General features: G+C 33.2%; 2 protein-coding genes across 2 annotated transcripts in view; both read left to right on the forward strand.

Annotated features, from left to right (window-relative positions):
• LOC143049636 (uncharacterized) overlaps positions 1-13,803 on the forward strand; it is a 193,982-nt gene that overhangs the window by 101,044 nt on the left and 79,135 nt on the right. The window lies entirely within an intron of this gene.
• LOC143049639 (uncharacterized) lies at positions 5,696-8,218 on the forward strand. The gene has a single exon (XM_076223239.1). The coding sequence runs from the start codon at positions 5,722-5,724 to the stop codon at positions 8,146-8,148; it is 2,427 nt and encodes an 808-aa protein (XP_076079354.1). The 5' UTR covers positions 5,696-5,721; the 3' UTR covers positions 8,149-8,218.

Here is a 13,803-nt window from a genome sequence, read left to right on the forward strand (position 1 = left end):
TTTACTGTACTTTAAAAATGAAGTGTTTTATAGGTAAACACAAGAACTATGTAATCTAGTGAATACAGATACAGTACAAAGTTGCGACAATATAAAGTAATGCAAAATAACCTGTGTCTATTTCAAGATTTTTTTTTGTCTTATATTATATTTCTAAAATTAAGGGTAAAGTGCATCCGGTGTACTGTTTAAAGCACGTGTAACCTGCTCTAAGAGATTCAACCACTAACATCGGTAATAGTCAAATAGTAACCTGTTATTTACAATGCCCACAGAGATAGATCCCATCTCCATGAAGTCTTGTTTGACAAGTCTTTTTTCTAAATTATGTTTCTACCATGGTAAACTTTCACTTAACAAAATAAAACAAGAGGCTGTCAGGGTGACATCAAACCAGATGTTCCTTTCAGAGGTCGAACCCCGAACAGTTGAGGAAGTATGGGCATAACATTTAAGCTTAAAACAGCTCTTAATTTGGATTGTGATTGAAAATTTGACACAGACTGAATGTGGTCTAAGAACTGGAAAATTTGAAATTGGACATTTACCTATTATGGTCCAATATCCAAAATCTAAGTACATTGTTAGAATCAGCATGTCAAAGAACCCCAAGAATTCAAATTTTTATGAAATACTAATTAATTACATTTCTGTTCAAAGGGAAATAACTCAAAATAAACAAGAGACCAAATGACATAGAAATTAATTATTAACTTCTGTTCAAAGGGAAAGAACTCAAATTCATATACAGAAATCAATTTTGCTACTGAAAGGTCTACAACACAACAACGAGACCAGTTAAAATCGCTAAAATTGAACTTGACTATCGTTTAGTCACAGGAAACAACATATCTAAATTTGATTCGTCAAAGCTTTTTCATGTTAATGAATGGACACTGTTTGGCAGAAAGTTACTCATTTATAGATTTAGTAGATGGTGATTTTTACTAAAGTTGTATCAATTTATATATCAGTTACATTTACTTGGGCGATTTTGAATTTAGGGATATGAATAACTGTTGACGTTCAATGTCTTTTGTTGATACAGGTGTACCTGATTCCAAAACTTTTGATGTAACATTGATGATTTGTTTGATCAGAAACCTGACATCTGTCACTCCTCCAATCAATGGATTTGACAGTCTACCACTACCAAGGGAGACAACTCCTGGGCCTGATCTTGCCAGGATTAAATGGTACAGAAATATACTAGCTCATCATGATAGTAACACTATATCAACAGATGATTTCAATACAGCATGGAGAAATGTAGTACATGTAAGTACATTCTTAATAAAACAATAATGTTGTATAATGTGGTACCTAGCAACTATAGGTCTGTACAAATTCAGCAATGAGCAAAACCCATACCATAAAGTAAACTATAAAAAGACAAGGCTTGATGAACACAATGTTAAAAAGAAATTAAACAACCCAATTTATTAATGCACCAACAAATGAAAAAAAAAGTTGTAGACAGCAATCACAGAAAACCTATGAATGGACAGCTCTTGATTTGGCATAGACATGTACAGATTGTGTTATTGTTAAACATGTTAGTGAGCACTCAACCCGTCTCTAACCTGTGACAGTAATGTAAAATAGAGGCAAACGATAAGAAAGGGACATTCAAACTCAAAATGAACCAACAATGCCAATGCAAAAAACGAACAACCATGTAATATATGTAACAGAATAACATAACATCAAACTTCAAATAAAAATTTAAAATAAGTTGCAAAGGGCTTGACTCATCAGACAGACACAACAAAAATCTGGTAAGAGTAAAGAAAAAATGCACCTATCGAAAAGTACATACAGTTACTGACAACTTATACTAATAAACTAATACATGAAATATATCGTGCTTCCCAGACTAAGATATCAATCAGTACAAATCATCCAGTAGATTTAGTGCAAAGACATCATCTTATTATAAATTGGTCACAATTGCAATTAATTGACTCAAATGTTGGCATATTTTTATTATTTCTCATCCTGGGACATATATTTCCTGAGTTTTTTTTTTCATCATGATATATTTAAAATCTATACCTGACCCAAAATAATTACTACTTATTTATAAAGATTACAGCTCTGTTTATTGTAACTCTTTGAAATATTTATTTACAGGCTGTAAGTCGATTGGGTGGTGTGCCAATGAATCAAGAGTGTCAAGATCTAAAGGTGAAAATATTAGATCAGTCTAACCAGGAAATTATGCTGGAAATCAAACAATCACAGGAAGAAATGAAGGAACTGAGACGAACAATGGACATTGAAAACTCAACCATCAGGGAAAATCTTAGAGATTTGCAAGATTCCCACAGTACATTGCAAACAGAACACTCAAGCACTACAAAAAATCTGATAGGTCTGAAGAATTCCCATAGAACTTTACAAAATGAACACGCAAAACTCACAGAGATTTTAAAAGACCCAATACCCTGGAACATAAGAGGTATATATTATAATAGTATTACAAGAAGATACAGAGTCGTACTATAATGGTTATTCATAGGTCCTTATACAAACAGCTTCTTGAAGTTCTTCTATATTTTCCATGTTATCTATTTTTCAATCCAGTAAAATTTTGAAAATATTACCTGATTACGTCATTGTATATTGGATTTATCATAAATATTATGAGGTGAAAATAAAACTCTGAAATAATATTAGCAAATGAATTTTGTTTTTGCAAGAATCATTCTTAGCGTATTTACATGTAGTTTAGATAGTTAAGCTGAACATGTTCCAGGCATAAATCAAAACAGGAAAGACATTTAGATGCTTAACAATGCAAACAAGGTAGATAGAGTCAACTTAGTTTAGACAAGGATATTAACATGATTTAATAGCTAAATTATTTTGTATTCATTTAGTAAAGATGCCTTATGCTTTGAAGTTTCAGGATTCTATGACCATGATGACAGCAAACAAAAAAACCCTAGATGTTTTTTTTATATTACAAATAAGATCAGCTATGTGGAGTAATAATGTTAATTGGGTAATTCCATAGTCCTTACCATGTGTCAATTCAAAAGATCATACCATATGTCAAATCAATTGTCCATACCTTATGTCAAGTCAATTGTCAATACTTTATGTCAAGTCAATTGTCAATACTATATGTCAAGTCACTTGTCAATACCATATGTCAAGTCAATTGTCAATACCATATGTCAAGTCAATTGTCCATACCATATGCCAAGTCAATTGTCCATACTATATCTCAAGTCAAGTGTCCATACCATATGTAAAGTCAAATGTCCATACCATATGCCAATTCAATTGTCCATACGATAGGTTAAGTCAAATGTCCATACAATATGTCAAGTCAATTGTCAATACCTTATGTCAAGTCAATTGTCCATACATTACATTTCCATATGTCAAGTCAAATATCCATACAATATGTCAAGTCAAATGTCCATACCATATGTCAGGTCAATTGTCCATACCATATGCCAAGTAAATTGTCTATACCATATGTCAGGTCAATTGTCCATACCATATGTCAAGTCAATTGTCAATACGATATGTCAAGTCAATTGTCCATACCATATGCAAAGTCAATTGTTTATACCATTTGCCAAATCAATTGTCCATACCTTATGTCAAGTCAATTGTCAAAACCTTATGTCAAGTCAATTGTCCATACCATATGCCAAGTCAATTGTTCATACTATATCTCAAGTCAATTGTCCATACCATATGTCAAGTCAAATGTCCATACCATATGTCAAGTCAATTGTCCATACCATAGGTCAAGTCAAATGTCCATACAATATGTCAAGTCAATTGTCAATACCTTATGTCAAGTCAATTGTCCATACCAAACATTTCCATATGTCAAGTCAAATATCCATACAATATGTCAAGTCAAATGTCCATCCATATGTCAGGTCAATTGTCCATACCATATGCCAAGTCAATTGTCTATACCATATATCAAGTCAATTGTCAATAAGATATGTCAAGTCAATTAACAATACCATATGTCAACTCAATTGTCCATTCCATATGCCAAGTCAATTGTCTATACCATATGTCAAGTCAATTGTCAATACCATATGTCAAATCAATGTCCATACCATATGCCAAGTCAATTGTCAATACCATATGTCAAGTCAATTGTCAATATCTTATGTCAAGTCAATTGTCAATACTTTATGTCAAGTCAAATGTCTATACCATATGTCAAGTCAATTGTCAATCCATATGTCAAGTCAATTGTCAAATACCGTATGTCAAGTCAATTGTCCATACCATATGCCAAGTTAATTGTCCATACTATATCTCAAGTCAATTGTCCATACCATATGTCAAGTCAAATGTCCATACAATATGTCAAGTCAATTGTCAATACCATAAGTCAATTGTCCATACCTTATGTCAAGTCAATTGTCAATACCATATGCCAAGTCAATTGTCCATACCATATGTCAAGTCAATTGTCCATACTATATGCCAAGTCAATGGTCCATACCATATGTCAAGTCAAATGTCCATACCATATGTCAAGTCAATTGTCCATACCATATGCCAAGTCAATTGTCTATACCATATGTCAAGTCAAATGTCCATACCATATGTCAAGTCAAATGTCCATACCATATGTCAAATCAATTGTCTATACCATATGTCAAGTCAATTGTCCATACCATATCTCAATTCAATTGTCAATTCCATATCTCAAGTCAATTGTCAACACCATGAGTCATGTCAGTTGTTTATACCATATATCAATTTAATTGTCTATACCAGACATCAAATTTCTGAGTTTGACTGTCCCTTTGGTATCTTTGGTCAAGCCTTTTGTCCATACCATAAATCTAGCCTTTTGTCTATACCATTTGACAAGCAAAGTGTCCATACCATATGTCTAGCCTTTTGTCTATATCATTTGACAAGCAAATTGTTCATACCGTATGTCAAGCCTTTTACCTATACCAAGCATGGATAGATCAAGCCTTTTGTTTATACCATTTGACAAGCAAAGTGTCCATACCATATGTCTAGCCTTTTGTCTATTCCATTTGACAAGCAAATTGTTCATACCGTATGTCAAGCCTTTTACCTATACCAAGCATGGATAGACCAAGCCTTTTGTTTATACCATTTGACAAGCAAAGTGTCCATACCATATGTCTAGCCTTTTGTCTATTCCATTTGACAAGCAAATTGTTCATACCGTATGTCAAGCCTTTTACCTATACCAAGCATGGATAGATCAAGCCTTTTGTTTATACCATATGTCAAGCAATTTTTTTTACCATATATGTCAAACATTCCTTAACTTTTATCTTAAAAAATAAGTATTCAAAGAATTGTCAATTCTTCTTTTTCAGAACAAATTAATGAGGAATTAGAAAATTGGAAAAAAGATGACAAAACATTTATAGAAACAAACGGAGCAAAATGTGTATTAAAGTGCATTAAAGAAAATGGTTGTGTTGTTGTCACAGCAAGTTCTGGTAGTGGAAAATCATCATTGGTGCGTCACGTGGCTTTACAGATGCAAAATGAAGGATATGAGATTTTACCAGTATCAAATCCTAAGGAAATCATCAAGCGGTACAATCCAATTAAGAAGATACTGTTTGTTGTGGATGATTTTTGTGGAACATATAGTTTAAATCCAATGAAGTTTGAAAACTGGAAAAATCTGATAGAAAAAAAATTAAAACTTTAGTAGAAAAGAAACCAGTTAAGTTAATTATGTCTTGTAGACTACAGGTTTATCATGATAGGCAGATGGAAGCGTTATCATTCTTTCAAGGGTGTGAATGTAATCTCCTGTCTGCAGATTTGTGTTTATCTAGAACAGAAAAACAATCCATTGCTGAATTTTACCTGAAAACAAACGCTTCTGAGATCAGTGAATTATATGACATGTTTGACTGTTTCCCTCTTTTGTGTCAATTGTACAGCAAAAATCTAAAACTAAACATTGTAAATTTCTTTACAAATCCATTTACAGTTTACAAAGAAGAGATAGATAAATTACAGACAGAGGGAGCACATGTCAAATACTGTGCACTTGCTCTATGTGTAATGTTTAACAATCAGTTGAAGGAAGAATGGCTTACTGAAGATGTAGATGAAAACATCAAAACAATTATAAAGAACACATATGAAGCTTGTAAAGTGTTGGAAGGGACGTCACGATTGGTTTTACGTGATGAGCTGGATTCACTTACACATACATTTATCAGAAAGGATGGTGAATTCTACAGAACTATACATGATAAACTGTTTGACTTTCTTGCTTTTTACTTTGGCAGTGTGATGATTTATTGTTTAATTAAAAATGCTAACAGTCGTTTTATTCGTGAAAGGTTTTCATTTGAAAGAAAAAGCAATAATGATGAATTTACAATTATTGTACCAACTAGATATCAGCAAGGATATATAAACAGAATGGTAGATGACTGGTCAATAGGAAAGGTACAAGATGTCTTCTGTAACATCAATATGGTCAATTGTATCTTCAGACAACAATTCCTTCTACATATACAAAGCTTAGCAATATCACAACAAAAACAATTGGCCAGTTCATATGACATTAATGACAAAAGTACTCCATTGATAATGTGTTGTTTTGATGGAGATATTGATCTGGTTAAATGGTGTATTCAACATTGTATCAGTAATGTAAACCATTGTCGTACTGATAATGTATCACCTCTGTGCATGGCTTGTCAGGAGGGACATACTGAAGTGGTTCAATTGTTAATAAACAATAAGGCAGACATTAATAAGTGTAGAGATACTGGAGAATCACCTCTGTACATGGCTTGTCAGGTTGGACATACTGAAGTAGTTAAGATGTTAATAAACAAAAAGGCAGATATTAGTAAGTATAGTGATATTGGAGCATCACCTCTGTACATTGCTTGTCAGAATGAACATACTGAAGTAGTTAAGATGTTAATAAACAATAAGGCAGACATTAATAAGTGTAAAGATACTGGAGCATCACCTCTGTTCATTGCTTGTCAGAATGGACATACTGAAGTAGTTAAGATGTTAATAAACAATAAGGCAGACATTAATAAGTGTAAAAATACTGGAGCATCACCTCTGTACATTGCTTGTCAGAATGGACATACTGAAGTAGTTAAGATGTTAATAAACAATAAGGCAGACATTAATAAGTGTAGAGATACTGGAGAATCACCTCTGTACATTGCTTGTGAGGAAGGACATACTGAAGTAGTTAAGATGTTAATAAACAATAAGGCAGACATTAATAAGCGTAATGATGAAGAAGTATCACCTCTGTACATTGCTTGTCAGAATGGACATACTGAAGTAGTTAAGATGTTGATACACAATAAGGCAGACATTAATAAGTGTAGAGATACTGGAGCATCACCGCTGTATATTGCTTGTCAGGAAGGGCATACAGAATTAGTTCAGATGTTGATACACAATAAGGCAGACATTAATAAGTGTAGAGATACTGGAGCATCACCGCTGTACATTGCTTGTGAGGGAGGACATACTGAAGTAGTTCAGATGTTAATAAACAATAAGGCAGACATTAATAAGTGTAAAGATACTGGAGCATCACCTCTGTACATTGCTTGTCAGAATGAACATACTGAAGTAGTTAAGATGTTAATAAACAATAAGGCAGACATTAATAAGTGTAAAGATACTGGAGCATCACCTCTGTTCATTGCTTGCCAGCATGGACATACTGAAGTAGTTAAGATGTTAATAAACAATAAGGCAGACATTAATAAGTGTAAAGATACTGGATTATCACCTCTGTACGTTGCTTGTCAGGAAGGACATACTGAAGTAGTTCAGATGTTAATAAACAATAAGGCAGATATTAATAAGTGTAGAGATTCTGGATCATCACCTCTGTTCATTGCTTGTCAGAATGGACATACTGAAGTAGTTAAGATGTTAATAAACAATAAGGCAGATATTAATAAGTGTAGAGATTCTGGAGAATCCCCGATATTTATAGCATGTTATAAAGGCCATGCAGAGATTGTTGAAATTTTATTGAAACACAAAGCAGACTGTAACCTTAAATGGGAAGGACTTACACCATTAGGTATTGCTAGAAGAGAAAATCATACAAATATTGTATATTTATTGGAGAGATTGAACAAACAATCAATATAATTATTATGCTTAGTAGTGGTTTAAAGAGTCATCATGGTAATCAGAATACTATCAGTTGTATAACACTTGCTTCAAGTGTTTATTTCGCAATATTAGAATAATGCAATGTTAATTAACTTCTTCTCATGTTGATTTATGTCAGCATTAGTTGTACAGTTTTGTAAAAGAAAAGTCTTGCCAATTACAACTTGACACAAGATTGGAGGAGATGTTGGGTATTAGTTATTGCACACGATCAACCAAACGACATTGATTGTAAGATGTTAGGTATTAGTTATTGCACACGATCAACCAAACGACATAGATTGTAAGATGTTGGGTATTAGTTATTGCACAAGATCAACCAAACGACATTGATTGTAAGATGTTTGGTATTAGTTATTGCACACGATCAACCAAACGACATTGATTGTAAGATGTTGGGTATTAGTTATTGCACACGATCAACCAAACGACATTGATTGTTAGATGTTGGGTATTAGTTATTGCACATGATAAACCAAACGACATTGATTGTAAGATATTAGGTATTAGTTATTGCACACGATCAACCAAACGACATAGATTGTAAGATGTTGGGTATCAGTTATTGCACAAGATCAACCAAACGACATTGATTGTAAGATGTTGGGTATTAGTTATTGCACACGATCAACCAAACGACATTGATTGTAAGATGTTGGGTATTAGTTATTGCACACGATCAACCAAACGACATTGATTGTTAGATGTTGGGTATTAGTTATTGCACATGATAAACCAAACGACATTGATTGTAAGATGTTAGGTATTAGTTATTGCACATGATCAACCAAACGACATTGATTGTAAGATGTTAGGTATTAGTTATTGCACACGATGAACCAAACGACATTGATTGTAAGATGTTGGGTATTAGTTATTGCACACGATCAACCAAACGACATTGATTGTTAGATGTTGGGTATTAGTTATTGCACATGATAAACCAAACGACATTGATTGTAAGATGTTGGGTATTAGTTATTGCACATGATCAACCAAACGACATAGATTGTAAGATGTTGGGTATTAGTTATTGCACACGATCAACCAAACGACATTGATTGTTAGATGTTGGGTATTAGTTATTGCACATGATAAACCAAACGACATTGATTGTAAGATGTTGGGTATTAGTTATTGCACACGATCAACCAAACGACATTGATTGTTAGATGTTGGGTATTAGTTATTGCACATGATAAACCAAACGACATTGATTGTAAGATGTTGGGTATTAGTTATTGCACATGATCAACCAAACGACATAGATTGTAAGATGTTGGGTATTAGTTATTGCACACGATCAACCAAACGACATTGATTGTTAGATGTTGGGTATTAGTTATTGCACATGATAAACCAAACTACATTGATTGTAAGATGTTGGGTATTAGTTATTGCACATGATCAACCAAACGACATAGATTGTAAGATGTTGGGTATTAGTTATTGCACACGATCAACCAAACGACATTGATTGTTAGATGTTGGGTATTAGTTATTGCACACGATCAACCAAACGACATAGATTGTAAGATGTTGGGTATTAGTTATTGCACATGATCAACCAAACGACATAGATTGTTAGATGTTGGGTATTAGTTATTGTACACGATCAACCAAACGACATTGATTGCTAGATGTTGGGTATTAGTTATTGCACACGATCAACCAAACGACATTGATTGTAAGATGTTGGGTATTAGTTATTGCACACGATCAACCAAACGACATTGATTGTAAGATGTTGGGTATTAGTTATTGCACACGATCAACCAAACGACATAGATTGTCTCTGGTATATTCAGTCTTTTTTCGGGCATCAACATCCTGCATGTTATCTCAAAATTGTATCGTTTTCTTCTTAAACTAGAGGCTCCACAATGCGAGGAATCTGTGTCGCTCACCTGGTATTTTTGTTTACAATTGATGCATGAAATAATGCAACCCTTATACTTTGGCTTTAGTTTCAGAGATATAAGCCAAAAAACTGCATTTTACCCTTATTGTTCTATTTTTAGCCATGTCAGCCATGTTGGTTGGCAGGTGGGGTCATCAGACACATTTTTAGCTCACCCTACATGGCTAAAAATAGAACATAGGGGTAAAATGCAGTTTTTTGGCTTATATCTCTGAAACTAAAGCATTTAGAGGAAATCTGATAAAAATGTTCATTAGGTTGAGATCTATCTGCCCTGAAATTTTTAAATGAATCAGACAACCCGTTGTTGGGTTGCTGTCCCTGAATTGGTAGTTCTAAGAAAATTTTGCAGTTTTTGGTTATCTTAAATGTTATTATAGATGGAGATAAACTGTAAACAACAATAATGTTCAGCAAAGTAAGATCTACAATAATTCAGCATTACAAAAATTGTCAGTTGACCCCTTAAGGAGTTATTGCCTATTATAATTAATTTTTAACAATTTTTCTTAAATTTTTGTAATCTTACAAAAAACTTCTCCTCTGAAACTACTAGGCCAAATTTAACCAAACTTGGCCACAATCATTACTAAGGTATCTAGTTTTAAAAATGTTTCCGATGACCCTACCTGCCAACCAACATGGCCGACATGGCTAAAAATAGAACATAGTGGTAAAATGCAGTTTTTGGCTTATATCTCTGAAACTAAAACATTTAGAGCAAATCTGACATGGGGTAAAAATGATCATCAGGTTAAGATCCCAAAATTGTTTTCCGTTCCCTAATTTGAGTTTGCCTAAACCAAATGTTATGAAACTTATACACAATGCTTATTACTAGAAAACACAGATCAAGTTTGAATTTTAGTGGCGTCACTGTAACACTTCTAGAGTTATACCTCTTAATAAATGGAAAAATTGCAAAAAAAAAAGTTTCCGTTCTTTAACTTAAGTTTATCTCAACCAAATATTATGAAACTTATACACAATGCTAATTACCACAAACTACAGATTAAGTTTGAATTTTGGTAGCGTCACTCTTTCCATTCTAGAGTTATGCTCCTTTATAAATGGAAAAATTATAAAATTTTTAGTTTCCTTTTTCTAACAAGATTGCCTCAGCCAAATTTTATGAAACTTATACACAATGCTTATTACCACAAAACACAGATCAAGTTTGAATTTTAGTGTCGTCACTTTAACCGTTCTAGAATTATGCCCCTTTATAAATGGAAAAATTGCAAAATTTTAGTTTCTGTTCTCTAAAAGAGGGACGAAAGATACCAAAGGGACAGTCAAACTCATAAACCGAAAAACAAACTGACAACGCCATGGCTAAAAATGAAAAAGACATGAGAAAAACAATAGTACACACGACACAACATAGAAAACTAAAGAATAAACAACACGAACCCAACCAAAAACTAGGGGTGATCTCAGGTGCTCCGGAAGGGTACTTAAGTTGCCTCAACCAAATGATAGCAACTTATACACAATGCTTTTTACCACACATTACAGATCAAGTTGAATTTTGGTGGCGTCACTTTAATCATTATCGAGTTATGCCCCTTTATTAATCGAATAAACAGCTGCACCATGAGCGCATGATACGCCCGACGTCTTGTGTGGAAGTTTTATGCAATAATCATAAATAGTTTCTGAGAAAGTTTTAAGCAATAACCATTTATTGTTTTTGAGACACGGCGGGACATGTGAAACCCCCCTCACCCAGTTTAAAAAAAAACCAACTAAATATCACTAAAACACAATTTTGAATAAAACCAAAAAGTATACAGATCTTAAGATTAATATAACAAAGAAGTGTGTACAGTTTCAAGCAATAATCATAAATTGTTTTTGAGATACGTCGCGACATGTAAAAAAACCTCCCCTGTTTAACAAATACTCAATAACTCAAAAATACAATTTTGAGTCATCACCAAAAAGTATACAGATCTTTAGATTAATTTAACAAAGAAGTGTGTAAAGTTTTAAGCAATAATCATAAATCGTTTTTGAGATACGGCACGACATGTTAAAAAAACCTCCCCTTTATTACAAAATACTCAATAACTCAAAAATAAAATTTTGAGTCATCACCAAAAAGTATACAGATCTTTAGATTAATATAACAAAGAAGTGTGTAAAGTTTTAAGCAATAATAATAAATCGTTTTTGAGATACGGCACGACATGTAAAAAACCCTCCCCCTTTTTTACAAAGTACTCAATAATCAAAAATGAAATTTTGAATCATCATAAAGTTTTAAGCAATAATCATAAATTGTTTTTGAGATACGGTGCGACATGTAAAAAAAACCTCCAACTTTTTTTACAAAATACTCAATAACTCAAAAATGAAATTTTGAATCATCACGAAAAAGTATACAGATATTAGGATTAATATAACTAAGAAGTGTGTAAAGTTTCATGCAATAATCAAGAATCGTTTTTGAGATACGGTGCGACATGTGAAAAAAACACACCCCTGTTTTAGTTACAAAGTGCCGTAACTCAAAAAGTTTAAATCTTATTTTCACCAAAAAGTATACAGATCATTTGACCATCATAAGAAACAACTATATTAAGTTTCATGAAATTTAGATTAGTCGTTCTCAAGTTACGGTGCGATATGTTTACGCCGGACAGACGGACGGACGGACGGACGGACACCGGACATTTGTATACCATAATACGTCCCGTCAAAATTTTGACGGGCGTATAAAAATTGCAAAATGTTTAGTTTCCATTCTGTAACTTAAGTTTGCCCCAACCAAATATTATGAAACCTATACACAATACTTATTACCACTCAGATTAAGTACAAATTTGTGTAGCGTCACTTTTATTGTTCTTGAGTTATGTCCCTTTATAATGTTGTATGCAAGTGGGGACATCATCTGTGTCCATGGGAACACATTCCCCATTTATCTATACTAGATACCCTATGGTTGATTGTGGCAAAGTTTGGTTAAATTTGGCGTAGTAGTTTCAGAGAAGATTTTTGTAAAAGTTAACGGACGATGATGACGGACGCCAAGTGATGAGAAAGCTCACATCTGCATTCTTTTGTGAACATATGAAATCATTTTTAACATCTTTAAAACAACAGGAGTAATTTACCTTGTAGACTTGCTTCTTTATTATTTTGGCCGGCGAGAAAGGTGTTGTTGTCAGTATTGTTATGATGTCCTATATCCCCCAAATATGTCATTCCACGTGTTAAGAGGAACAACAGTACACACTGCTTTACTTATCATGATCAATCTTATGTAGAAAGTTATTCAGAAAAAGGATTTACTACCAATGGCAAATAAACTTCATTTTATCTATCATCCATGTTAATGAAGACAAGGTCAAGATGAACCCTGCTAGAGTGACATGTATAGCCTATAATAATTCCATACACCAGACACAGCTAACCGATAATTTATTGTATCTGAAAAAAACCAGACCAAAACACAAAACATTGATCAATGAACCATGAAAATAAGTTCAAGGTAAAATGAAACCTGCCATTCTGAAATGTACACTTTACAATCATTCCATACATCAAATATAGTTGACCTAGTGCTTATAGTATCTGAGAAACAGACTTTATTATGTAACTTTTGACTTTAATAATTGATCCTTGATCAATGAAATGAAGTCGATGTCATATAAATTCTGTCTGCCGGACATGAAGACCCTACAAGGATTCCATATACCAAA

This window comes from Mytilus galloprovincialis, chromosome 10 (assembly GCF_965363235.1).
Source record: "Mytilus galloprovincialis chromosome 10, xbMytGall1.hap1.1, whole genome shotgun sequence".
In the NCBI taxonomy this organism is placed as follows: Eukaryota; Metazoa; Mollusca; class Bivalvia; order Mytilida; family Mytilidae; genus Mytilus; species Mytilus galloprovincialis.

Coding starts and splice junctions, on each gene's coding strand:
- LOC143049639 (XM_076223239.1), top strand. CDS start 5,722: ATGTCTTGTAGACTACAGGTTTATCATGATAGGCAGATGGAAGCGTTA.